The 26,348-nt window shown below is 40.9% G+C and overlaps 2 protein-coding genes and 1 pseudogene across 4 annotated transcripts in view; 1 reads left to right on the forward strand and 2 right to left on the reverse strand.

Moving 5' to 3' along the window:
• Positions 1-468: 468 nt before the first annotated feature.
• On the reverse strand, positions 469-14,810 carry EMC3 (ER membrane protein complex subunit 3). Its single transcript, XM_084902010.1, has 8 exons — positions 14,452-14,810; positions 8,834-8,891; positions 8,402-8,495; positions 6,021-6,125; positions 5,253-5,334; positions 4,838-4,917; positions 3,954-4,036; positions 469-1,661 (listed from the first exon to the last, which is right to left on the reverse strand). Exons 1-8 carry the CDS (start codon positions 14,604-14,606, stop codon positions 1,533-1,535), a joined length of 786 nt encoding a protein of 261 aa, XP_084758136.1. The 5' UTR covers positions 14,607-14,810; the 3' UTR covers positions 469-1,532.
• LOC311631654 (DNA-directed RNA polymerase II subunit RPB11-like) lies at positions 1,671-3,942 on the reverse strand (annotated as a pseudogene). Its single transcript has one exon. The product of its transcript is annotated as a DNA-directed RNA polymerase II subunit RPB11-like (transcript).
• A 57-nt stretch (positions 14,811-14,867) lies between the features above and the next one.
• Positions 14,868-26,348, forward strand: part of FANCD2 (FA complementation group D2) — a 73,204-nt gene continuing 61,723 nt past the window's right edge. The window contains exons 1-7 of one of the 2 annotated variants that reach the window (XM_084901888.1): positions 14,868-15,040; positions 18,580-18,674; positions 21,885-22,025; positions 23,820-23,887; positions 24,055-24,158; positions 24,549-24,609; positions 26,191-26,243. In XM_084901888.1, coding sequence (XP_084758014.1) covers positions 18,611-18,674; positions 21,885-22,025; positions 23,820-23,887; positions 24,055-24,158; positions 24,549-24,609; positions 26,191-26,243 — 491 coding nt within the window. In that variant the 5' untranslated portion in view covers positions 14,868-15,040; positions 18,580-18,610. Of the gene's footprint in view, positions 15,041-18,579; positions 18,675-21,884; positions 22,026-23,819; positions 23,888-24,054; positions 24,169-24,546; positions 24,610-26,190; positions 26,244-26,348 lie in introns of both variants that reach the window. The other variant, XM_084901887.1, reaches the window with a different exon arrangement.

A 26,348-nucleotide genomic window follows, 5' to 3' on the forward strand; every position in this document is an offset into this window, starting at 1 on the left:
TGACTGCCATATCCAATCTCCATTTCACACACAAGGCTGAGGCCCAGAGGGGAAGTGTCTTATGCAAAGCCACAGGCTCAGAGAGCAGGAGCTGATCATATAAATGGCCTCAACTCCACCTGCACACTCTCCTCTGATTTCACTACCACCTATCTCACTGTCACACTCACACTCCTCATGCCCACGTTACCCCTCCATTCCTTTCCCCACCCAGCAGCAAATCCTCTCACATTGGTTCTACCCAGAGGCCTCTGCTGCCATATCGGAACCACATTCTCCTCTGTGGAACGATTTAAAGTTGACTTAAAAATTCAATAGTATCCATTTCTTATGTGTGTCTCTTATAAGTTCACTGAAGGAAGGATCACACTTTTTACCTAAACTCTTCAGCACTTTTCCACAATAGACACTCCTACCTATTGTCAAAGGCTGTTAATGACCCAAAGAGGCAACATTTTTACAGGCAAAGAAGAGAAAACAGGATGGTTTAATTTGTAGAGTCGAGTTGTTTGTTCTTGATTACAGCGTTCAACATGCAAATTACATTCACCTCTTGGTACAGAAATGGCACCCTGCCACTTCCCTGGGAGTTAATCCAGACAGAATTCTTCCAGGCAACCCTTAACTGTGTGTCTGCCAGCAATCGCCCTCCCTCACCTCTTACAGTGATACGTGAACTCTCTTATGCAGAATAGGAAATGCTGTCTTTCATTCAACTGAGCAGCCATATACAGTATAGCACCATTGATTTGTCAATGGATTTGATATATTCTGAGCTCCAGATCAAGACCTCACATTATTTAACCTGTCTATAATGGTCCCAAAGGCACTTAAGAATCCGGCAGTGTCTCACAGTCACTGATTTTCACTGGACAGTATTTTGAAATAGCAAAGGTTTCCTAAGTCTGTCCCAGCCCTGGGTATTCACTCTGAAAAAGATTTATCTGAATAAGGTTTTGACACATTTGCTTTTTATGTCATTCTGTAGGCTCAAAATGAACACGGGGAGCTTCACTTTTTGCTCATCCATAGTTCTTAAATTTTCTGTAATGAAAATGTATTATTTGTGTAAAGGAAGTTATAAAAATACAAACAAAAATTTAAAGGTAAAATGCGGGGTGTTTGGATCCCAAGAAAACAGGAGTCTACTGTGGTTAGAAGTCAGGCTGACTACACATAATAATTAGGTATAATTGAAAACTCCTTTTGCAAAGACTGTATTTTTGCTAAGTTTTATATATTATCACTAGCTTGAGTTTTCCCCCTTTCTCTGACTTTCATTACTAGAGTCGCCAGATGGAAAATTTAAAACACTTTAAAAATAGCTGCTTCTGGGTAAGTCACCCAGCACACACTCCTTGTATTCCTCTAGTTTCAAACATAAAGGGGAACCGGCTCAGACAAGAATGATCCTTGCTGCACATCCGCCAGCTCATGCATCCTCCTCTTTATTCCGAGAGGTTCCTGCTCAAACGAAAGTTACAAGGTTAAGCGCTACTCCGAGTTCCTGTCAGCTAATTCCTGCTTGGTCTTCAAAAAATAGAGGTCTGTAATTCCTTTTTAAACATGCCTTCGAAGTGGAGGTCTTTGGCCATGAGTTCCTCTTCAACATCATCGAGGGCCCACTGGTGATCGGTCAGCTCCAAGGCTTCCCACTCTGTCTGCAGAGAGAACAGCAGGGCAGGGAGAGAGGGGCAGAAGGGCTGTTACTAAGAGCAGTGCTGACCTTCGTGAGCTGCTTATACTTTTAATGTGACATGCAAGAAATCAGCGTCTTATCTAAGGTCACATACATTTACACCTACGTGTTCTAACAGTTTTATAGTTCTTATATTTAGGTCTTTGGCCCATTTAAAGATGCTTTGTGTGGTAAAATATATGTAACAAAAATTTCCTCTTTTACCCATTGGCATTAATTACATTTCTAAATTGTTATTTATCTAACAGTTTCTAAAATTGTTATCTATTTATTTTTAAATGATAAGACATTTTAGTTTTTTTATTTATTGATTTGAGAGAGGGAGAGAAGGTGAGAGAGAGAGAGAGACAGAGAGAAACATAGATTTGTTGTTCCACTTATTTCTGCATTCATTGGTTGACTCTTGCACATGCCCTGACCAGGAATCAAATCTGCAGCTTTAGCATATCAGGATGATACTCTAACTAACTGAGCTACCCAACCAGGCCCTATTTCTAAACATTTTAGTTCCCTGAAACCCAAATTCTGTATCCAGTAAGTGTAAGACTACTCTTTTTCCACTGAATTATCTTGGTATCTTTGTCAAAAGTGAATTGATATGGACTTATTTCTGAATTCTCAATTCTGTTCTATTGATCTATATCCTATCATTATGCTAGTCCACACTGTTTTACTGTAGCTCCTAAGTAGGTTTTAACACCAGAAAGTCTGAGGCCTCCAACTTTGTTGTTATTCAGCAGTGTTTGGGTTATTCTAGGTCCCTTGTATTTCCATATGAACGTCGGGATCAGCTGTCCATTTCTGCCAGAAAGGTAGGTGGAATTCTGATAGGGTTTACATTGAATCTGTGGATCAATTTTCAGGTATTCTTTAATTTTGTCAGCATGTTTAGTAATTTTCATTGTACAAGTCTTGTATTTCTTTCTTTTTGTCTTCTTTTCTTTTCCTGCTACACTTTATTAGGAAGATGACACGGAATCTGGGTACAGGATACACCAGTGTCGCGGGTGAGGGGATCTCTGGGCATCTCCATGGAGGCCCTGTGCCTGGAGAAGGGCCTGGTGCAGGACAGGCACTGGCCAAGCAAGACTGCTTCCAGCCACTATTCAACTTCTTGTCTTTGGTGGCCACCTGGACTCGCTCTTCCAGCAGAGAGAGCTTGCTCAGGAGGTCTTGATGGCACTGGTGAAGGCCTCCTTGGGGCTGTAGTCAGGTATGGTCTGCACACGGATAATGATCTTGTGTCCCAAGGGGTGGGGGTCTTTGTAGCCAACAAACAGCACCTGTGGATCCTTCAACAGTGACTTAATAATGTTTCCTAGTGTGTGGTCTTCTTTGCTGATGGTGAACAAACAGGCATTGGGTAGGTACCTTAAAGTCCTTGTTAATGATAATCATCTCACCTTCAAACAACAAGAACAAATCAAGGCAGGAGGAGCATTCATCCTAGTGCCACGGCCACCTCCAAAGTCTCCAAGTCTTGTGTTTATTTTGTCAAATTTATTCCGTAGTGATATTATTGTAAATGGAACTGTTTTCTTAATCTCAGCACCAGATTCTTTATCATTAGTGTGTAGAAATAGAATTTTTTTTTATATTGGCCTTTTATCCTAAGACCTTGCAGACCTGTTTATTAGCTCTAACAAAGATAGCTTTACTTCTTCCTTTCTAATCTGCCTTTTATTTCTTTTTCTTGACTAACGTTCCTGGCTAGAACCTGCAGTACAATGTTGAATAGTGGCAAGAGTGGACATCCTTCAATGTGAGTATGGGTATTTCACAGATACCTTTCACCAAGATGAGCAAGTTCCCTTCTATTCCTAGTTCTTATAATGAAAAATTAGTGAACTTCTGCTGTACAAAAATTATACTAGATTTTATAAATTATAAAATCATTTCATGAAAAGGCTTGATGAACTGAACTTTTTAAATGAAATTTTCACCTGATGTCTACAGGGTTCAAAAGTTAAAAAATATTCCAAATCTTTACCTAGTGCCTCTGATTGGACTGTTTTTACGGCTTCATTTCGTGTAGATTGAATTTGGTGAGCATTTAAAAACTAGAAAAAGTACCAAGAATCTCAAATTTACTTAGATGATTCCCTAAGGAGAAGGAGACATGGAAACTAAAATACATTTCTGCTAAATTTAAATAATGGAATAATGGATACTACACTCCCTTCAGAGAACCCATCTTTAAAGTAACTCTGAATGCCTTTTGAAGCTTCAGTGGAGCTGGAAGAAGGGAGTGTACCTTGAAAGCTTTGTTGGTGTCTGCGGGCATGGCCATGGCTGCTCCAGTCATCTGCTCCTGCATCATCCGTGATTGGTCAGCGGCTGCAGAGTAAGATGCACCTGTATGAGCCCAGGGCTCAGCGGCACCCAGTGTGCTCGGAGGAACGGTCCTTACACAAAACTTAGAGATGCTCGGTAGAGGGTTAGAGAGCCATATGACACATTCACTGACTGGTCCTACCTCACACTGGCTATTTGACTCCAGAAAAGTCACTTTACCCCTCTTGAAGAATGGGGATGACAACAGCAGGAGAGAAAAGGTAATGAAAAAAAGCGCTAAACTTTACTTCAAATTTAAACAATAACAACAGCCACCAGTTATTGAAGAACTACTATACGCCAAATACTTCACTAGGTAACTTTACAGATTCTACCTCATCTACTCCTAACAACAAACCCTGAAGTTAATTATTTAAGGTTCCTATATTACATCAGAGGATTAGAGAGGTTAAGTAATTTTGCCTGAGGTCCCAGCCATTAAATGAGACAGTCAGGACAAGTACTGGCGAGAAATCTCGTCACTGCACTAACTAATCAAACCAGGCCTTCTTCCAGCTTCCATTTTGCAGGCTTCCATAGCTGGTGTGGATCCCTCATTTGAGGGTGTCAGACTGTAGGGACTACATCTTGTCCCTATTATTGCCAGGGAGATCTCAGATCTTTAGTTTGACCCTGGAATTTTTAAGACTTTTTAAAATACCTCAGAAACTTAGTAAATTTAAAGAATGAAGGATTGTATTTGACTATGCTAACAAATAGCATAGCCTACATGATTTTTTTGCCTCTGGCATGGAGGACTCATCTATCAGAGTATTTGCTTATTAAACCTGATGTGTTCCTTACCATTATCTTGGCCCAAAATCAGAGAGTAAATGCTCCGAAGCCCGAAGACATTGAGGAAATACCAGGATGCAGAACTCACCCTAAAGCAAAGTGAAGAAATGTAGGTAGTTAGGTCAGAATTAAGGTAATTCACCCTTTGCTAACACCCAAAGTTGTCCAGAGTATGTAAGAAATCACCGGGAGTAAGCTGTATTCATTCAAAGCACAGCCAAAGAAGAAATACAAGCTGTGAAGGCAATCTTACAAATAGTTATCGCTTACTGCAGGTGAAGTGCCACTTAGAGCTATGGAATAAATTCTGTCTTCAGTAGCAGAACTGAACTCACAATTGGTGTGCCTCCTTTTAGTTAGAGACTATAAGCTTTGCTTAATTTTCCATTCTCTCCTCTTGTAAGACTCAAAAGAAAGTTCTTACCAGGATGCATCTAATGTGAGTAGTTCGATTCCTTGCTGTAGCATCGGCTTAAAACGGAGGGTCAGTGGAAATGGGACCTTGGCTGCAAAGAAAGAAAAGTTCATAATCAGTCCTAGCTTCTTTATTTTTAGAATAGTAAAACTGTGAATGCATATATTCTTTCCTGGAAGAGGTGGGAACTCCGGACCATACAGAGTCTGGAAAACTTGTCACTTTCTGATGAAATACATCAAATGCCATTCTTCCTTGAATACTAGCTTCTCTATTGCTTAAGAAGCAGGGATTCAAACTGAGCTGTGACCTAAAATCTCAAAAGAAACATCACTAATCTGTTAAATCTAAAGTGGAATATATATACACAGAGAACTACATTACTAAGAAACCAAATTAATTCAAATTAAATCAACACAACTTATAAGCAAGTAGACAAATGACTCACCCCAACACCTAGAAAATGATGTCAAAATATAAATGGGCTTCCCTTTATCCTGCTCAACTAAAACACTAAATTAGTTTCAGATACAAACTAGCAAGCCACTCGTTTGAATTTCTATTAGTAAAAAAGCATCAACATTATGAACTTAGCAATCAGTTTGTAATAGCCATAAAATCATAGCACATTAATTTTTTTGCTGTTCAAAGGATGTTGTTACCAGTTTCCACTACAGAACATAGGACTCATGATGTTAGCACTCTGATTTCTCTGAACAGGGAGAAGGGAAAGGAGCACAGATGAAATAAACCCAAGTCTTGTCAGTGGTGACTTACTTGTGACAAAGCCTGAGAATGTCATGTTGATCCATCCGCCAATGAGAATCATAGGGAGAACGTTTGTTACATTGCCTTTCATCATGTCTGTTAGCATAGTGGGATCTAAGACAAAAACACAGGAGACCACTGCATCTTACCACTGCTGGCAGGGGCTTCCTCCTGATTTTCTGTAAATTTTATTTGATAATTAAAGTAATACAAGTTCATTGTAAAAAACTCAAATGACATACAAAAAGGATGTAGATGGTTCCCCGGAGTCCATTTTCTAACATTTTCAACTGTTGCATATCCTTCCATCGTTTTATTTACACATACACACAGAGGAGTTATAAACACACACGCACAATAGCGGGATATTATGCTTATTATTCTTGTTCTGTTTGGTTTTTTAGTTTCACCGAGGATATGTTTATTGATTTTAGAGAGAGAGAGGAGAGAGAGAAACATCGATGTGAGAAACATTGATCGGCTCCCTTCCATACGCACTGCAACCAGGGATCAAACCTGCAACCTCGGTATGTGCTCTGACCAGGAATCAAACCCACAACATTGATGTGCACAGTGACGCTCCAGCCAACTGAGCCACCAGGCCAGGGCACTACTGTGCTTCTTAATTTAAAAAATTAATATGTTGTGAATGCTGTTTCCACATTGGTATAATAACTCTCTCAATATTTTTAATGTCTGCATAGAAATCCACAACGTGGTCACAGTCATCACTACTGAGTGACCTATAGATTGCTTCCAATTTTTTTGTCCCCCCCCAATAAACAATGCCGTCAACAACTACCTTGTACGTAAATCTGCATATTTTTGTTGATACTGTCAGATTGTCCTTCAACAATTATGAGAGAGCCTCACTTCCCATGACCTTGACAGTAGCAACTCTGGTCAAGCTTTCAGTCTTTGCCAATTTAATGGGCTATAAAGGATATCTTATTTTAATTTGCACTCCATATATTTTAGTAGGTCGAGCATCTTTCTGTAAATTTATTGGTCTTTTGTTTATTGTAGGTTTTCTGAAAGATTTATAGTAACTTCTATCTGGGTTTAAAATAGCTAGCTGGTCATCTCACCTAAAGAAATGGATACTAACACGAGAGCACAGTGAGTATGGGATAATAACTTTTGTTTCACTTTAAAGATGCTGTGTTTTTCACATGACAGGGGTCAGTGAAAGTAAGAAATCTGTTAGAGTAAGAATTGTAGGATGGCCAGTAGCTGGTCTGGGCAAGTAGGGAGAGCTCTTCCCCAGCCAGCAGGAGCGGTGTGGCCCTCTGTCAGCAGGAGCCGGCCCTGGGCGGGAGCCCCAGCGTTTCCAACTGTGCTCAGCGGAGCCCTGGGCCCCGAGTAACTGCAGAGGGAAGAGACCCAGAGACAATGGCTCTGGTCTCTTCAATCCCTTAGCTGAGAGTTCTTTATTTATTTATTTTCTTTTTAAAAAAATTATTAGAGAGGAAGGGAAAAAAGAGAAAAATATCAAAAAAAAATTTTTTGGTTCTGCTTATGCATTCATTGGTTGACTTTTTTTTTTTTTAAATATATTTTATTGATTTCTTACAGAGAGGAAGGGAGAGGGACAGAGAGCCAGAAACGTCGATGAGAGAGAAACATTGAACAGTCGCCTCCCGCACACCCCCCATGGGGATGTGCCCGCAACCAAGGTACATGCCCCTGACCGGAATCGAACCCGGGACCTCTCAGTCCGCAGACCGTTGAGCCAAACTGGTTTCGGCCATTGGTTGACTTTTATATGTGCCCTGACCAGTGAGAAAACCTACAAACTTAGTGTTATCAGGACGATATTTTAACCAACTGAGCTACCCAACTGGGGCCTGAGAGTTTGCGCGCGCTCTCTCGCTCGCTCTCTCTCTGTCTGTCTGTCTCTCTCTCTGTTTTTTTTTCTTTTTTTTCTTTTGGTTAATCCTCACCCAAGGATATTTTTTTCCATTGCTTTTCAGAGAAAGTGGAAGGAAGGGAAGGACAGGGGGAGAGAGAAAGAGAAAAACATCGATGTGAGAGAGACATATTGACTGGTTGCCTCTCCCACACACCTCAACCAGGAATGGGGAGCTAACTGCACCCCAGGTATGTACCCCTGACTTGGAATCGAATCTGAGACCCTTGGTGCATGGGCTGACGCTCTAACCACTGAGCAACACCAGCCAGGGCCCACTTCATATTTTGGAGTTCCCAGAACACGTATTTGGAAAAGAGAACACTACTTCTGTAGATTGCTGTCCTAGATGATATCTAAGGTCCCTTAGATTACTATCTTCAACAGCTGAACATCGAAACCAAATGACACATTCTAACCCCTCTGTCCCCCACTCATGTTAAAAATCTTCCTTGAAGATGAGAGAAAAGAATAAACATACCAGTCATAGGAGAAGGAGGCACCACCTTCCTTTTAGTTTTTTTGAAAAATCCATCCTCCGGGTTGTTGAAGTAATATTTTCGTGTCAGGAAAGACTAGTAGAAAAAAAGAGCTTTTTAAATCTTAAAACTGCGACATAGCAAATTGTCAAGTTATTCCCCAGAGGTGTGGTCAGAAGGCCCTTGGAATATGCTGTTATACGAGGAGCTGACAGCCCTCTTGGCAGCTGAGCTGACATTTTAGCTGAGTCACATTTAAAAACAATTTCCTAAGAAGGATGAGGTCACAATGACAGCAAACACCGTCAGGCCACAGCTTAATTCCTGACTTGCCAGCCGTCAGTTCTCCCCAAAGAGTCCCCTTATAAAACATTCCCGTATCTACTGCCTTCAACAGTGAATCGTGGGACTTTAAGTAAAAGATAAATGAGTACCTGTTTGGGAATGTATTTTCCATTTTCCCTGAGGACTCTGCTTCGAATTAGGACTTGACTGAAAAATAACAACCAAGACAATGAGATTTTTACAAAAGTGAAACACTAGAAGAAAACAAGAGAATAAAGTAGAAGACCTATTTAAACACAAGAGAGGGCCTATTTGGCAACAGTCCGGAGTGGAAACTTTTCAAACTCCAAGTATCTTTAAAACCAATCTAACAACCCCCAAATCAGGTTTTCAAGAGCATTTTTCAGAAGTGACTGTTTCTGAACAAAGGTTTCTGAAGAAGGCACATTTGGAACACTCACTTTTCTCTTAATTTATGAGCTAAGAAGGCGCTTTCTCTGAGTGAAAAGAGTAGCAGTTGGATGCTTCCCCGATGATTTGGAGGCAGGAGTGGGGAGGAAGGGTGAGGACTGAAGGAACTTATTAAGTTCCAAAGAGAAATGAGTACAGGACTTGACAGGGTTCCTATCTGACAGACAACAAATAGAAATTTCACCCAGGACTCAGACTGTTAGTAAGCTCTCAAGAAACATAAAAGTAACAAGTGAAATTATTTGGTGATATTTTAACATAAGTGATCATTAAAGATAACAGTGCAATACAAGTGGGTGGTGCTAAGCTACAAATAGTAAACAGAATAGTGATCAAAATACTAATTTTTTCTCCCTGGTTTTCAAAAGCTTTTTACAAAAATTCATTGATTTTAGAGAGAAGGGAGAAAATAGAGAAACAATGATTTGTTGTTTACTTATTTATGCATTTATTGGTTAATTCTTATATGTGCCCTGACCAAGGATCAAACCAGCAACCTTGGTGTATTGGGACAACACTCTAACCATCGGAGCTACCGGATAAGGGGATTCAAAAGCTGTTTTAATGGGGGGTTGGAGGGGGAGCCTATTTAGCTTAATGGAAATCTTTCTTGAAAAGTGGGGGGGAAAGATTGTAACAGAAATGAACACAAGAAAACTGTGTTTCGTTTTCTCTCTGCTCCTCAGCATAAACCACCTGCTCTAAGCAGTAGGTCAATACCCTTAGGATCTCCTTGTCATATTCTAGTTTTCTCCATATGCTGGGAATTCTCTAGTGCCCCTCCCCTTCACCTTCTTCAAGCTCCACCTTTTCTTTTTTTTCTTCTTTTTCTTTTAATATTTTATTGATTTTTTTATAGGGAGGAAGGGAGAGAGATAGAGAGCCTGAAACGTCAATGAGAGAGAAACATTGACCAGCCGCCTCCTGCACACCCCCCACGGGGGATGCGCCCGCAACCAATGTACATGCCCTTGACCGGAATCGAACCCCGGACCTTTCAGTCCACAGACTGACGCTCTACCATTGAGCCAAACCGGTTTTGGCAAGCTCCACCTTTTCTATGGAACTCTTCCCAATGCCTGGTGCCCTCATGGGATTCTCTCTGGTCTTCCTCTGTACTGTATGGCTGACTGCTCCAAGCACAGGCTTACCCAGGTGACATGTAATATGTTCTGTTCCCTGGGAGCTAGTCTAACGCTACTCAAAGTGTGGCCTCTGTACCAATGATGATCTGTGATAAGGGTTTAGAGAAGTTTGTAGTAATTTGACATTGTTACAAGATCCAAATATATGATCAAAATATTTTATAAGCCGAAACCGGTTTGGCTCAGTGGATAGAGCGTCGGTCTGTGGACTCAAGGGTCCCAGGTTCAATTCCGGTCAAGGGCATGTATCTTGGTTGTAGGCCCATCCCCAGTGGGGGGTGTGCAGGAGGCAGCTGATCGATGTTTCTCTCTCATCGATGTTTCTAACTCTCTATCCCTCTCCCTTCCTCTATGTAAAAAATCAATATAAATATATTTAAAAAAATATTTTATAAAAGCATCAGTCTGTGTTAGATTGGAAATTGAAAAATTAAATCAAGGTAAGCTTTAATTATCCTATATATTATAAACACCCACTTTCTTAAACTGAGATCCACAGATGTATTCTCTGAGATTTGCAAATTCTACAAGAAATTTTTAATTTTCATTTCCATTAATATCTAAAAATAAGTCCTAGTACTCGTTATCGAGATAAAGCTTTTCTTCACAGTGGTAATTTGCAACTGAAATACATTTTCTTAAAATAAAAGTTTAGTTTTTAAAGTTATTATTTCTCAAAGTGGAGTTCCATATTTTTAAAGATCAGGGTGTTTTTGTTGTTTTTCCTTTCAAAGGGTCGTTATATTCTTCAAGCTTGAGAACTACTTTTTACATTCATTGTATCCTTAAATATGGTCTAATAGATTTTATTTATGGTTTGGTTTAATACAATTTAGAAAAAATTTTAGTAAGTTTTGAGGCAGTAACAGTTAATAATTTATGAAACCCAACATCCCATTTTGTGATCATTCAGGTTACTGGAAACTTATACTGTACTGAGAGGAATGTTTTGCAACTAAAAGACATCTTTTGCCTTGGACTTCGGCCAGTCCAGAATCATGTTCAAATGATGACCTGGTGGGGTATAGTCACACCATTGTCAGAGATGGCACGACTTCCCTTAAGTGATGGAGCAATTATGACCAGAAATGTTGTTTCTTTAAAGCAGTGGTTCTTCATGTAGGTGGCACTGCCCTCTAGAGGGCCTATGGAAACCTGTGGAATTTTTTAGTGTCAAAGTTAAGGGATGGAGAGAAAGCACTAAGCTTCCTCAGTGCTGGGGACAGATGTGCAATACAAAGACCTGCCCCATGTCTCACACTCCCTGTGCTATCTCATCAAACTGGTTTTAATCATCTGAGCCTCAAACCTAATTCCATTTTTTTGCAATTGTTGGGAGGGACGATTTTTATGTATACTGAATTTCCAGATATGCAACCAGCATGTAAATATAGGAAAAACCACACTCTGTTGTGTTCAGAACTTTATCAAGAGTAGTTCACCACTTAGGAAAATCACATCCAAGCACTGCCTTCTGTTACATCTACCGGTAAGTAGTGTATCAGCCTACAATTGAATCTGCCCCAATTTATAGGAATTTTGTAGCTAGGTGATTGCACCTGACTTCTAGTACACCTTCTCCAGGACTGTTTATGCACAAGTACTTATGAAACAGAATTTAAATTATCTTCCTTTTATTTCTCACAATTTTTGCCTTTATGTAAAGCAAGTATGTCAAACTCGTGGCCAGCGGGCCGCATGCCTCCTTTATTTAGACCACATGTGTCAAACACAAGGCCCGCGGGCCAAATCCAGCCCGCCAGGCCTTGCAATGTGGCCCACACCACACTGTCATCACTGCACTCTGCTGTCAGTTTATGACATTGTCAGTTTATGACTGTTCAGTAAACCATTCGGCCCGCGATTTAGGCTGGATTTTAGATTTTGGCCCCTTCTCTGATTGAGTTCGACACCCCTAATTTAGACATATGGTCCACTGTCCGTGAGTTTGACATGCTTGATGTAAAGCATTATGTTGCCCCCCCCCCCTTTTTTTTTTTTTTTTTTAATTCTTGTATAGAGTGCATCAACTGTGAATTTCACTTTGGGTTATAAAAGGGAGTTTTGGGTCTGATGTCATTCAGCACCATAACTCTGAAATCACAAGTTGAATCCGGAGCAAAAATTGTGGCAGAGAATCTGACAGCAGGAATTGTAGTCAAGAGAATTTAACTTGACTACAGGCACAATATTTTACTATTTGGTTATTTAGGGAAGGCTACTTAACTTTCCCAGGTTCCCTTTCCTTCAAATGTAAAAATGGTTCAGGATTATTTATTTCAGTGTTAATTTGGGGGTAAAATGCAAACTATTTATTGGTATCAATACATAAATAAATGCTAACTGATCTCTCTCCACTTTACATCTTTTTGTTTGCGTGTGTATGTGTTTTTTTAATCCTCCCGAGGATATTTTTTCTATTGATTTTTAGAGTGTGTGGAAGGAAGAGGGAGGAGGGATGGAAGAAGGATGGGAGGGAGGGATGGATGGGAAAAGAGAAAAGGAGGGAGGAAAGGAGGGGAAGGGGAGAGGAAAAGAGAGAAGGGGAGAGAAAGAACATTGATGTGAAAGAGACACACTGATTGCCTGCAACTGAGGTACCCTGGCCAGGGCTACTTTACATCTTTGTATAGCCTCCCTTTCTGAGGTGAACTGACTTCTTAAGGTTCTCTACAGGAGTTGGTTCTGTCAGTTCTGAAACTGATGCCAAAGAAAAGTTGAGTGGCTTCTGTGGCAGAGTGGAAAGAGCTCCAGACTCAGGAACCAGAAGGCTTGGTGTTAAGTCCTGAATGTCACTGTGTGTGACCATGGAACCTCTTAACCCTTAGTTTCTATAAAATGGCTCAGTGATTCAACATCGACATATGAACCAGGAGGTTATGGTTCGATTCCCGTTCAGGGCACATGCTCGGGTTGTGGGTTTGATTCCCAGTATGGGATATGCAGGAGGCAGCTGATCGATGGTTCTCTCTCATCACTGATGTTTCTATCTCTCCCTTTCTCTCTCAAATCAATAAAACAATATATATATTTAAAACAAATTTTTTAAAAAACAGGATAGCATCTACCACAGAGTTGTTTTAAATTTTAAATAAGTTAGTGAATATAAGTGCTTAGCATAGACTAAGTGCTTAATAAATGTTGGTTTATTATTATTCTCAGAATAATTGGAAAGCATAACTGAAAATGATAGCAGTCCTTTCCAAACTTCATTCCATGGTTATTATTCTTATTTACCTAGCACTAATACTATTAAAGACTTAGTATTTCTTATGTATCAACTTTTCTACTTATATGTTTTAAAAGAAATCCTCGAATTACCAGCAAATGTAAAATCAGTATTACCTGCCACAAATAGGAAGTAACTGTTAAAAATAGATACAATAAAAACAAAATTATTAAATTTTAGCTACAAACTGTTGCCTGTGTAAAGTCCTGAACCTGAAGCTTGCTCTTTGTTAAAAAGAGAAATTAATAAGTGCTACGGAAGTGTTAAAGACATAATAACATTTACCTAAGATAAACTCTGAAAATAGTTGGAACGATTGACTGATAAACTCTGAAAATAGTTGGAACGATTGACTGAAAATGTTTATTTTAATATGGAGGGGCACACGTCTAGATACCACCTACAACCAATCTTAAATTACCTCTTTTTGCAAATATTGTAATGAAGCACACGAGGAAGAATTGCCTTCACTCCAGTAGGGGAAATGATCATCAAAGTCCCTCACATCTCTATAGTTTGTGTTTGCCAAGCTCTTGGATAGTTGGTATCTCAGCTAACCACCACAGTAGTTTGGTAAAACGAGTATAAACACACCCACCTCTTCTATAGCTCATAGATAAGGCTGGCGACCAGCCTCACACTATTCATAAGCAACATCATTTTGAACCCTTAATTCGCCCCAGCTAAAGTCTCCTATAAACATCATCTAACATTTAATCCGCACCCCTGCTCTATGAGGCATATCCTGTTATCATCCACATCTGACAGATGACGAAAGTGAAGCATAGAGCTGCTAACTCAGCCCAGGTCCCCCCGCCCGTGGGAGCGCGATGTAGAAATCGGGGGAAACTGGCAGGACCCCCGCACTCTGTTGCTCAAGGTCACGGGGGGAGTGAGATCGCCGGGTCCGGAGGGCGCTGACCTGTCGGAGACTTGTTCCTGGGTGAGCTTTTTGTCGCTCTGCAGCAGGATGGACACGTAGTGGCGGATCATGCCCACGAAGAAGGTGATGATAACGATGGGCAGGACCACCCAGAGGCGGATGTTGGAGTCGAGCAGCAGCTCCGGCCCCGCCATCTTCACAAAGCGCCGGCTCCTGACCTGGGGCAGCTGGGTTCCTCTCCCCACGGGGGCCCGGGCTCCCACTCGAGTTCGCCTCCGAGCTTCCTCACGCCCTCAGGCAGGCTGGCGCGGGACCCCACTGCAGGTTCAGGCCCGGCGTACTGACCCTCGCCGGGGCCGCGCGGCCGCCTACTTCCGGCGCGGAAATTTGAAGTCACGACGACGCGACGCGCCTCGGTGACGTCAAGGCGGCGCCGCGCCTGGCGGGAAAGGCTTAAAGAAAGGGTGGGCACGGCCTGTTGGTGTGTGTTTGGAGCTGCGATCGTCGCTTCTCCAGGCTTCGCTTCCCTGCTTGCCCTGTCGGCCCAGGGCAAGCTCGGCCTTTCCCTCCGGGGTTCCGCGCCCTGCCTCGACTTCCTCACCCGCCCTGTCGTGGGATAGACCTTCAGGTACCTCCCTGCGTCGTTAAAACGGCAAAACGAGAAGGGCTTTTATCCCCAACCCCTACTCCGCTGGCCTAGGCCCGGTAGCCGGCCCCATCTTCTCATCTTTCAGGCTTCTCTGTAAACCAGATGGTGGAATATACAGTGAAGGGCGGGCCCTGAAGTCAGCCGGCCCTGATTTGGCTTTGTTTTGTTTTTCCTCCTGTAAAATGGCTGACGACCCCAGTGGAACCTGGGCCCCTTCAGTCCGCAGGCCGAGGCCCTATCCACTGAGCCAAAATGGCTAGGGCAGGAAAGCATTTTTTAAAAATATTTTTCATTGATTTCAAAGAAAAGGAGAGACGCAGAAGCATCAATGATGAGAGAGAGCCCTAACCGGTTTGGCTCAGTGGATGGAGCGTCGGCCTGTGGACTGAGGGGGGTCCGGGGTTCTACTCCGGTCAAGGAAATGGGCACATTCCCAGTAGGAGGTGTGTAGGAGGCAGCTGATCGATGTTTCTCTTTGATTGATGTTTCTAATTCTCTCTCCCTCTCCCTTCCTCTCTGTAAAAAAAAAAGAAATCAATAAAATATTATTTTAAAAAGTGTTGAGATTCATTAATCTGCTGCCTACTGGAACTGGAGTTCGAGTCTGCAACCTCACCTTGTGCCCTCAACAGTGACCTCCTGGTTCATAGGTGGACGCTCTACTACTGAGCCACGCTGGTGGGGCTCAGGGAAAAAATAAAGTTTTTCAGAAAAAAATTTTTATACCAGTTATTGTGCTGGGTACTAGGGATACTGAAATAAATGGCACTGGGTTCCTGCTTTCAAGGAGATCTACAGTTTAGTATGATGTGGAAAGGCTCCTAGATACCTCAGTGGAGCAGAAAAGCTGGAATAGCAAACTTCCTTGGGGATAGGAACATTTTTCTTTCTTTCTTTTTTTTTTTAATCCTCACCTGAGAACATGTTTTCATTGACATTTAGAGAGAGAGAGAAACATAAGTTAGTTGCCTCCTGTATATACCCTGACTGGAGATCGAACCACAACCTAGGTATGTGCCCTGACTGGGAATCCTACTGGCGATCTTTCGGGGTGTGGGAGGACACTCCAACCAGGGCATGAGGAACATTTTTTCTTAATTTATTATTTTTATTGATTTCAGAGAGGCAGAGACAAGGAAAGAGAGAAACATTAACGATGAGAGAGAATCACTGATCGGGTGCCTCCTGCACGCCCCACACTGGGGATCGAGCCTGCAACCAGGGCATGTGCCCTGACCTGTTCATATGTTGATACTCAGCCACTGAGCCACGCCAGCCGGGCTAGAGGAACATTTTTCAAGGAAGATGACATTTAATTGAGTCTTTCAGGATGAATAGTAATTTTCCAGGCAAATAGGTAAGAGCATTTGGGGTGAAAAGAACACTTTTCTAGTTTATAGGATAGGCTAGAAGGCCCTGTGTTTCAGGCCCTCTGCTGCCTCATTTCTAATTCTACAAGCTCCTTCCTGTGTCACTGGAGTTTTTCTCTTACCTCTTCTGCTATTTCAGTCCTCAGGTCCCTGCTTAAAGTCACTTTCTCAGAATCCGAGAAATTGTCACTACTTTTCACCACCACCACCCTAACTAGACTAAATTTCCTTGCAAGCCCTCATAGCAGCCTGTGTTTTTCTTATATAGCACACAACAGTACAGTCATGTGTTGATCAATCATGGGGATATATTCTAAGAATTGCATCCATAGGCAATTTCATCATTGTGCGAACACCATAGAGTACTCAACACAAACCTAGATGGTATAGCCTACTGCACACCTAGGCTGTATGCTATAGCCTCCTGCTTCTAGGCTACAAGCCTATATTGCATGTTGCTATGCAACACAACACAAGATTAAATCAAGCAGAAGTGAAAATGATGTCATCAAGTGGTACACACTAGATGTATGAGGCTGCTGCTGTGCACACAGCAAGTTTTATAGCAAATCATTTTTAATTTATATTTGTTTTTTTAAATTTTTTAAATTTAATATCTTTGTACATATACCCTTGCCCCCCTCCCATATATGCCCTTCCTCCCGCAAATCTTTTTTTAAATAAGTAGAAATAGTATACTCGTAAGTAATGATAAAATTATAGTGTAATAAATACATAAGCCAATAACATAGTTGCATATTCTGTTATATATTATACATAATTGTATGCACTATACTTTTTTATAACTGGCAGCATAGTAGGTTTGTGTATACTAACATCACTACAAATGTGTGAATAATGTGTTGCACTATGACACAATAACAGCTTTTATGTTACCAGATAATAGGAATTTTTCAGTTCCATTATAATCTTATGGGACCACTGTGGTATATGTGGTCTATCATCTGAAGCATCCTTGTGCAGGGCATGACTAGTTAAATAATTATTTGAAGACTACTCATTACTGTGAACTCTGAGGTCAGGAATCATGTCTGGTTCATAATTATAACCCCAGAACCTAGCACAGTCCCTAATGTATAGTGTTGTATTATATATATATATTTTTTTATTTTAAAAAAATATATTTTATTGATTTTCTACAGAGAGGAAGAGAGAGGGATAGAGAGCTAGAAACATTGATGAGAGAGAATCATCAATCAGCTGCCTCCTGCACACCCTCCACCGGGGATGTGCCTGCAACCAAGCAGGGCACATGCTCTTGATCGGAATTGAACCTGGGACCCTTCAGTCCGCAAGCCGATGCTCTATCTACTGAGCCAAACTGGTTTCGGCTATATATATATATATATATTTTTTTTTTTTTAATTTTTTTTTTTTTTTTAATTTTATTGATTTTTTTACAGAGAGGAAGAGAGAGGGATAGAGTTAGAAACATCAATGAGAGAGAATCATCGATCAGCTGCCTCTTGCACACCCCCTACTGGGGATGTTCCGGCAACCAAGGTACATGCCCCTGACCGGAATGGAACCCGGGACCTTTTAGTCCGCAGGCCGACGCTCTATCAACTGAGCCAAACCGGTTTCGGCATGTGTTGTATTATTAAATTATAGGAGAGAGATAGTTTGGGAATAGAAGATGAAGGATCTTGACTATCAGAGAACTGTGGGTTTTATCCTTCGGCAAGCGGGAAGTGGTCTGGTCCTGACCTGGTGCCTCGGTTAGCTGGAGCGTTATCTTGTATACCAAAAGGTTTCAGGTTTGATTTCAAGTCACGGCACATAGGTTTCGGGTTCGATTCCTGGCTGGGTGCATATGGGAGGCAACCAATCGATGTTTCTCACATTGATATTTCTCTCTAAAAGTCAATAAAAACGTGTCCTCTGGTAAGGATTTTAAAAAAGGAAATAGTCTGACTAAAAAGACAACTGAATATACAAGTCTTGAAAGCAAGAGAGTATTGATCATATATAGGGGTTGAAATTTTCTCAACACCTTAATTTAGATAGCATTAGTGTAAATACTAGAACCACTTCAGTTTTGAATAGTTTTCTTAGAGCTATACTTTTAACCTCTCAGAATTTATCTAGCTTTGAGAAGGTCACTTCTGTTCTCTGATTTTGCTGTAGAAAATAATTTAACTGCAGAAAATTGGTCAAAATGGTTTCCAAAAGAAGACTATCAAAATCTGAGGATAAAGAAACCCTGAAAGAAGATGCCTCTAGTAAGTATCTACTCATTTGCTGCTGTATTTTTTTTTATAGCAAATGTTTGTGGCAGTATTTCATCTTTTGTTATGGCTGAATACTTTTCCTTTATACCACATCTTTATCCAATCATAATGAGATACTACACAGAAATAAGAAAAGATAAAGTACGGCATTTGTGACACCTTGAGTGAATTTTGAGAGTATCATGCTAAGTGAAATAAGTCATATTGAAAGCATAAGAACAATATGATTTCACTTGTGTGAGATATAAAGCAGAAAGCAACAAATGAACAAACAAAAACTTATAGACAGTGGTATAGTGGCTATCAAAGGGGGAAGTGAGGACGGGGATAGGTTGAAGAGGGTAAAGGGTCAAATATATGGTGACAGAAGGAAACTTCACTATATGGTGAGCACATAATGCAATATACAGATGATGTTTTATAGAATTGTACATTAGGTACTTATATAGTCTTATTAACCAGTCACCCCAATAAAATTAATAAAATAAAAGAAACGTGAGGCATTTAAAGAGATATGATGTTCCTATTTTCAAATGCTGGGAGTCATCAAGGCTTAATGGATAGAGCACACAGAATTTATATCAGGAGATTTGGGATTGACTTTCTGCCTTTGATTCCATGTATGACTTTGGGCATGCCTATAGTCTCTTGAGTATCAGTTTCCACATCTATAAGAGGAGTTAGTATTATAGAACTTACCTATTATACATTATCTAAGTGCTGGGATACAAAGATACAATATAGTCCCAACCCTTTATTTTTATTTATTTTTTTCAAATATATTTTTTATTTTTATTGATTTTTTACAGAGAGGAAGGGAGAGAAATAGAGCGCTAGAAACGTCGATGAGAGAGAAACATCGACCAGCTGCCTCCTGCATACCCCCCCACAGGGGATGTACTCGCAACCAATGTACATGCTCTTGACCGGAATCGAACCTGGGACCTTTCAGTCCGCAGACCAATGCTCTACCACTGAGCAAAACCGGTTTCGGCTAGTCCCAACCCTTTAAAAAAGACTTATGGTCCACTGCCTTAAAAAAGTTATGATCTAAATAAAATGCTCTGATAGTGATAATTTAAAGAAAGGCATCATACAAAGAAAGCATATCAGAAGCAAAGAAATAGACTCTGTGCATGTGAGAATGTGGTTGACAGAGGGCCAAGAGTTCTGACAAGAAGTTGATAGTTTTTTATTTATTACACTCATCTACCCTATTACTGTGATTCTAACTTGTGTCAGGGGAGAAGAGTGGGAATGTAATCATGTTTAACATCAAAGATCTATTTGTTTTGTTTGTTAATTATGTTTTATTCTCATGGGTTGAAAGCCTTGGGATGGTACCAGTCTGGTCTTTTTTTTTTTTTTTTTGAAATTCAACTTAGCGCTATGGGGGGCCAGGCGGTAGTCCCAACTCTGGTGGGAGAACTACTCACTGCTCTGGCCCTGCCATCCCCTTTTATTGAGGCTTTGGGGAAAACATCTTAGGCAACATAAACAGAAACTTACAAGTACCCCTTAGGCAGGAAATAACAAAAACTTACATGGGACAAACAAGGTGGAGGCTGCTTCAGCTAATATCATCTCAACTAAAGGTTGTTGACTAGCCTTCCTGGCTTCCTATCAACATCTCTCTTTTTTTTTTTAGTGAAACTGTTTTCCAGCAGATTTCTTCTTGTGGAATAACTCCAGGCTAACTGCAAACTCTGGCTACCTGCACAAACAGTAACAAAGGGTTCATGACCTTTCGTATTTTCCAGTGAACCAAGAGTCCAGGCAGCTAATCTGGACATACATTCTCTTTTTAATTTGATTTCCAAAAGAAAATATTACCCAAGATTAAAGAGCAGCTGCAGTCTCCTCCACATTCCAGCCCACTCGCATGATTGCTTTGACCTCTCCCCTTGAAGAATCTGCGGTGCCATGCGGTTCCCATGCCAGGCCCATGTTACAGCTCCCCCCCCACCCCTGTTGGCGTCTGGACCCACAGCTGAGGGGCAGAACCTGGAGGCCAAGGAGAAACAAAGTTGCCCACTCACATTTCTTTACAATGGGAGGCTTTGTTTAGTGACACAGTTTGGATTCCTGGGTTGGGATTGAGAAGGGATTTGCCAATATTACTGTGAAATAAAACTAGAGAGCAGCAAACAGTGTCTGTTCATCGTCTTCCTGCTGGAGAATAAAAGCTAACTCAGGATTGCTAAACTTTGGGAGAGGACGTGAAGTGATGGGAGATCAAGTCGTGCATTTCTAAATGTTGCTCTGTGTGTAAGGGATGTAAATTACTAACCCGAAGTTTTCAAGTAAAATTTTTTACAAACATTGTTAGAGTCAGCACCAGTATCTTTTCTCTCTAGAGTAGAGGTGTCGAACTCAATCAGAGAAGGGGCCAAATCTAAAATCCAGCCTAAATCGCGGGCCGAATGGTTTACTGAACAGTCATAAACTGACAATGTCATAAACTGACAGCGGAGTGCAGTGATGACAGCACGGTGAGGGCCACATTGCAAGGCCTGGCGGGCTGGATTTGGCCCGCGGGCCTTGTGTTTGACACATGTGCTCTAGAGGTTTCTTCCTTCAGAGAATAAGAAACCTAACAGCGGGGGGCTCGTTCTCTCTCTCTCTCTCTCTCTCTCCAGTTTAAAAGATACGATGCAGGAGAATCTGCCCCTGTCTTCTACCGCTATAGCTAGATAAAGATAATTGGCTCTCAAACTTTGGTGTGCATCAGGATTATTACCTAGAGAGCTTATTAAAAATTTAGACTCCCATGCCCCATTCCCCAAATTTTTATTTCATAAGCTGTGGGATGTGACCGAATATGCTTTGAATAAGGTTTCCAGTGGTTCTAGACCAATGATTTGCAAACATCAGCTTGAGAAATGCTGACTGCTTTATAATTTGGGTGGAAACATTTCCATGGTAATTGTTAGAAATGGCACATTTTGAATTTTTCTAATGAAAGCTTAATAGATGAAAATAATTATATTTATTGATTATTCTGTTTGTTTGGAAGCCACTATTGGACCATTGTTAGAAATAAAATTTTACTACACTGTCAATTCTAATATAATTCTTCAGGAACTATCAACTTTCCTTGTAGGGTTATTATTGTAGGGTTTACAGTTTTATCTTTGCTTTATTGTTTGTCACATTCTTAATTTTTTTCCCCACAATCTTGAAAATTTTGTCTATTTTCAGATGCCAGGAAGCAACCACCATCCAAAAAGGCAAAGAAATCACATGTTTGTTATGAAGTTGAAGAAAATGACAGTGTATTTATAAAGCTTCTTAAGACATCAGGAATTATTCTTAAAACAGGAGAGAGTCAGAATCAGCTAGGTAATATTTTAATATAATTCTTTTCTCTGCGTATAGTGAATCATGACTTTTTTAAATAGAAAGGAATGAAGATTAGAAATGGGAGCACATTTGTCTTGAAACAAAAATAAAATTGAAATTGCTTTTTAGAGAATATTATTATAGTCTTTGGTCCTGATAAATACATGTTAAGTAAAGTACTTCTAACCCCCTGTCCCCTTTTATAGAAAACTGTTATGGAATAGTATTGCTTTGTGTTTTCTTATGAAAAAAATCAATATCCTTAGAATAGTTAGATCTGTGTCAGAATAATTTTAAAAGAAAATTATACAATTATTAAAAATTATTATAATATGCCATTAGACAGTCAGTTGGACATCCCCCAAGGGCTCCTGGACTGCAGGAGGGCGCAGGCTGGGCTTAGGGACCCCCTCAAGTGCACAGTGTTGTATCCATATAAGCATGTAAGCGCCTGCTTTGGGGGCAGATTATTTCATCCTGCTAAGGTCACAGCATGTCATTTTTAGAACACTTAATAGCTATTCTCTGTCAAAGCTGCCTTTGTTTTATTGTGGGTTTAGAAGATTTGGCCTTGAATTAGGTTATAAATATCTTTTTCTCTCTCTTTTTTTTTTTTTTTTTTTTTTTTTTTATGGGAGAGGGAGGGAGAGAGATAGAAACATCAATGATGAGAGAGAATCATTGATTGGTTGCCTCCTATTTGCCCTGTACTGGGGTTCGAGCCTGCAACCCAGGCATGTGTCCTGAGTGGAAATTGAACTGTGACCACCTAGTTCATATTGTAGGTCGATGCTCAGCCACTGAGCCATGCCAGCCGGGCTATCTTTTTTTTTTTTTTTTTTAATCCTCACCTGAGCATATGTTTTTACTAGGGGCCAGTGCATGATTTCATGCACCTTGAAAGGAACTATGGGCCATGAGGCTGCAGTGGGCATAGGGGTGGGTGTTGGGCCATCTTCCTCACCCCAGCCCCTCCCACCACAGCCCCCAGTCTGCTGTGTGCCGACGGTCCCACTCCCACTGTCACCACTCAAGTGCTGATGGGGCCGAGCAATTGGGGCTGGCACCAGCAGTGGGTGCAAACATGGCTGGCGTCAGCAGGTGTGAGAGGTGGTTGCAGCTCTGATCACCCCGCAGGAGCAGGAGCAGGGAAGGTGGAGAAGCCCTGAGGGGCAATTAGGGCCGGTAGCCACCTCTCACATCTGCTTATAGCACCGAGCAATTGGGTTGGTGCTGGGCACCAGCAGCAGGTGTGAGCATCCAGCAAGACTGCAGCATGCAAGAGCAAAGAATTTTCAGTAACCACCAGAGGCTTGCCCTGATGACAGTGACCCTGCTCTGGCGCCCCCGCTCACTTGTTCCACCATCCTGCCTCGACCAATGCCCATCATGTTCTGCGCTCCGCTGCCGATGCCTGACATGTTCCGCACACACTCCCTGGTGGTCAGCACACATCATAGCGACCCGGTTGTTCGGTTGTTCCACTGTTAGGTCTATTTGCATTTTAGGATTTTATATATAGAGATTGATTTTAGATACAGAAGCATCGGTCAGTTGCCTCCCCTATGCACCTTGACTGGGGATCTAACCTACAACATAAATATGTGTCCTGACCAGAAATCGAGCCTGCAAACTTTTGGTGTATGGAAGAATGCTCCAACCAACGGAGCCATTGGCCAGGGCTAGGTTGTAAATAACTATTCATTCATCAGATAAGAAACTTAGGTCTTAAGGAAAGTAAACTATGATAGGAGAGGTTAAAGACTGTGGTGACCAGCTGTTCTTTTTTCATAGCTGTGGATCAAATTGTTTTCCAAAGGAAGCTGTGTCAGACTCTGAGGAAACATCCTTCTTATCCCAAAGTATGTATTTTCTTCCTGGAACTTTTACTTTTGCTAGCAGTACTGTGGAATTGAAATTTTAAAGGCATTGGCATAAAGTTGAATGTGCTAAAATGATTTTTAACTAACCCACAACAAATGTTAAACTGAAAATCTTAACTATCTTTTTTTTTTTTTTTTCCATTAAGATAATAGAAGAATTTGTTAATGGCCTGGAGTCTTACATTGAGGATCAAGACATTTTCAGAAACTGTCTTTTGTCTTGTGAACGTCTGCAGAATGAGGAAGCCAGGTGTGGAGAGGAGGCGTGGAACAGTGCTGAAATTTAGTCTGTTACACTAACTGGTGGGGGTGGGGGTGCAAAATGCAATTTTTTGGAATTTCACTTTTGATTTATAGTTCTCTTTTCCTCGGAGTTTTATCCTGACTTGTAAATTGTTAAGTTTATAGTTATGAGACTAAGAACCAGAGTGTTTTCTAGAATGTTTCTCACTTGTGTTGATAAAATTTCAACTCTACTTTTCCCTGGCTTAAGAGCCATCTTCTGATGTTCTGTATTTCTTATCTACTAGGTTAGTTTCTCTGTAAAGTTTATATATTTAACCGATTTTTTGGAGAAGGAATAAGAAGCATATTAAAACAAGGAAAACAGAATAGAAAACAAATTTCTTTATTTTTACAGCATGGGCACATCTTACTCTAAGAGCCTCATTAAATTGCTTCTGGGGATTGACATATTACAGGTGAGACTGTGCCACTTTCGTGGTGGACATTTGTTGGATGTGATCTGTGGTGTATGCCCAAGCATAAGTGGTTGGAGCACACAGGGTAGAGTAGGCTTAACTGGAGTGTTTGGGTTTGCAACAATTTACCATAGCCCTGTTGCTGAAATGCATCTGATAGGACAGTGTCTTTGTCTTTGGACTGAGCTGATTAGCCCAATACATTTCGAAGTCTCCTTTATTCCTTTGGCCTGTTTTCTATTTGGAAAAGTTTCATCCGGTGTGCCCTGCGTACCCTTCTATATCTCAACCATGTTCACATCTGAGTCATCTCCCATCTAGCTCTTAATTCGCTTATTAAATTACTTTTGCCCTCTCCTTTATTTTTTCAAAATTTATTTATTTTTTACTTTTTTCATCATGTGGACTCTTATTTTTGCAAGAAAAATGATCTTACTAGAAGAGTATTATATGCAGTAAGCATTAATATTTCAAGAATAAAAGGATTTTAAGTATATTAACATTACCAAAACTATACTAACACAGTATGACATCACAAAAGTTGTAGGAAATATTAAAAATCTGCAAGTAGCAGGATTATTTCTATTTATTCTAGAATACCCCCCCCCCCCCGCTCTATTTTTGTTCATCAGTTTATGTTCATTATATTCCACAAATGCGTGAGATCATATAATATTTATATTTCTCCCACTTGCTTATATTGCTTAGCATGATGCTTTTAAAGTATTTTGTCAGATATGAGTATTGCTATTCCAGCTTTTTTTTTTTTTTTCCATTTCCATGGGGAAAAAAATTTCCATTCCTTCACTTTCATCCTGTGTGCGTCTTTTGTTTTGAGGTGGGTCTCTTGTATAGTTGGGTCATGTTTTTATATCCATTCAGCTACCCTGTACCTTTTGATTGGAACATTTAATCCATTTAAATTTAGGATTATTGAGAGGTACTTACTTATAGCCATTTTAATTCTGTATGGCTAGGTTTCTCTCTCTGTTTCTTCTAAACAATCCCTTATAGCAATCCCTTTAGCATTTCTTGTAATGCTGGCTTTTAGGTGATGAACTCCCTGCTGGCTTGGTCACCCCTGACTTCCCTCCTTTGCCAGCCTGGTTGCCCCCAACTGCCCTCCCTTGCTGGCCCAGCCACCCCTAACTGCCCTCCATTGCCAGCCTGGTCCCCCCTAACTGCCCTCCCTTGCCAGCCTGGTTGCCCCTGCCAGCCTGTTTGCCCCCAACTGTCCTCCCCTGCAGGCCTGGTCCCCCCCCAACTTCCCTCCCCTGCAGACCTGGTCACCCCTAACTGCCCTTCCCTGCTTGCATGGTTACCACAACTATCCTCCCCTACACGCCTGTTCACTCCCAAATACCCACCTCTGCATCCGTGGTTGCCCCAAACTGCCCTCCCCTGCTGGCCTGGTCCCCCCCAACTGCCCTCCTTGTGGCGGCCATCTTTGTCCACATGGAGATGGCCATCTGTGTGTTGGAATGATGGTTAATTTGCATATTACTCTTTATTATATAGGATTATATGTTTCTGTTGTGTATTTTGAGGCCATTCCCTAACTCCCTATGACTTTTTTTTCAGCCTGCCATTATTAAAACCTTATTTGAAAAGTTACCAGAATTTCTTTTTGAACGGTAAGTGGAATTATTCTGGAATCTTTAAATTACCCTTGTATACTTAAGTTTCTGAAAAGATTAATCTGAAATATCATGGATTTCTTTGAAGGTCATAAATATATA

The sequence above is a fragment of the Pipistrellus hanaki genome (assembly GCF_964339955.1).
Source record: "Pipistrellus hanaki genome assembly, chromosome: 13".
Lineage (NCBI taxonomy): Eukaryota > Metazoa > Chordata > Mammalia > Chiroptera > Vespertilionidae > Pipistrellus > Pipistrellus hanaki.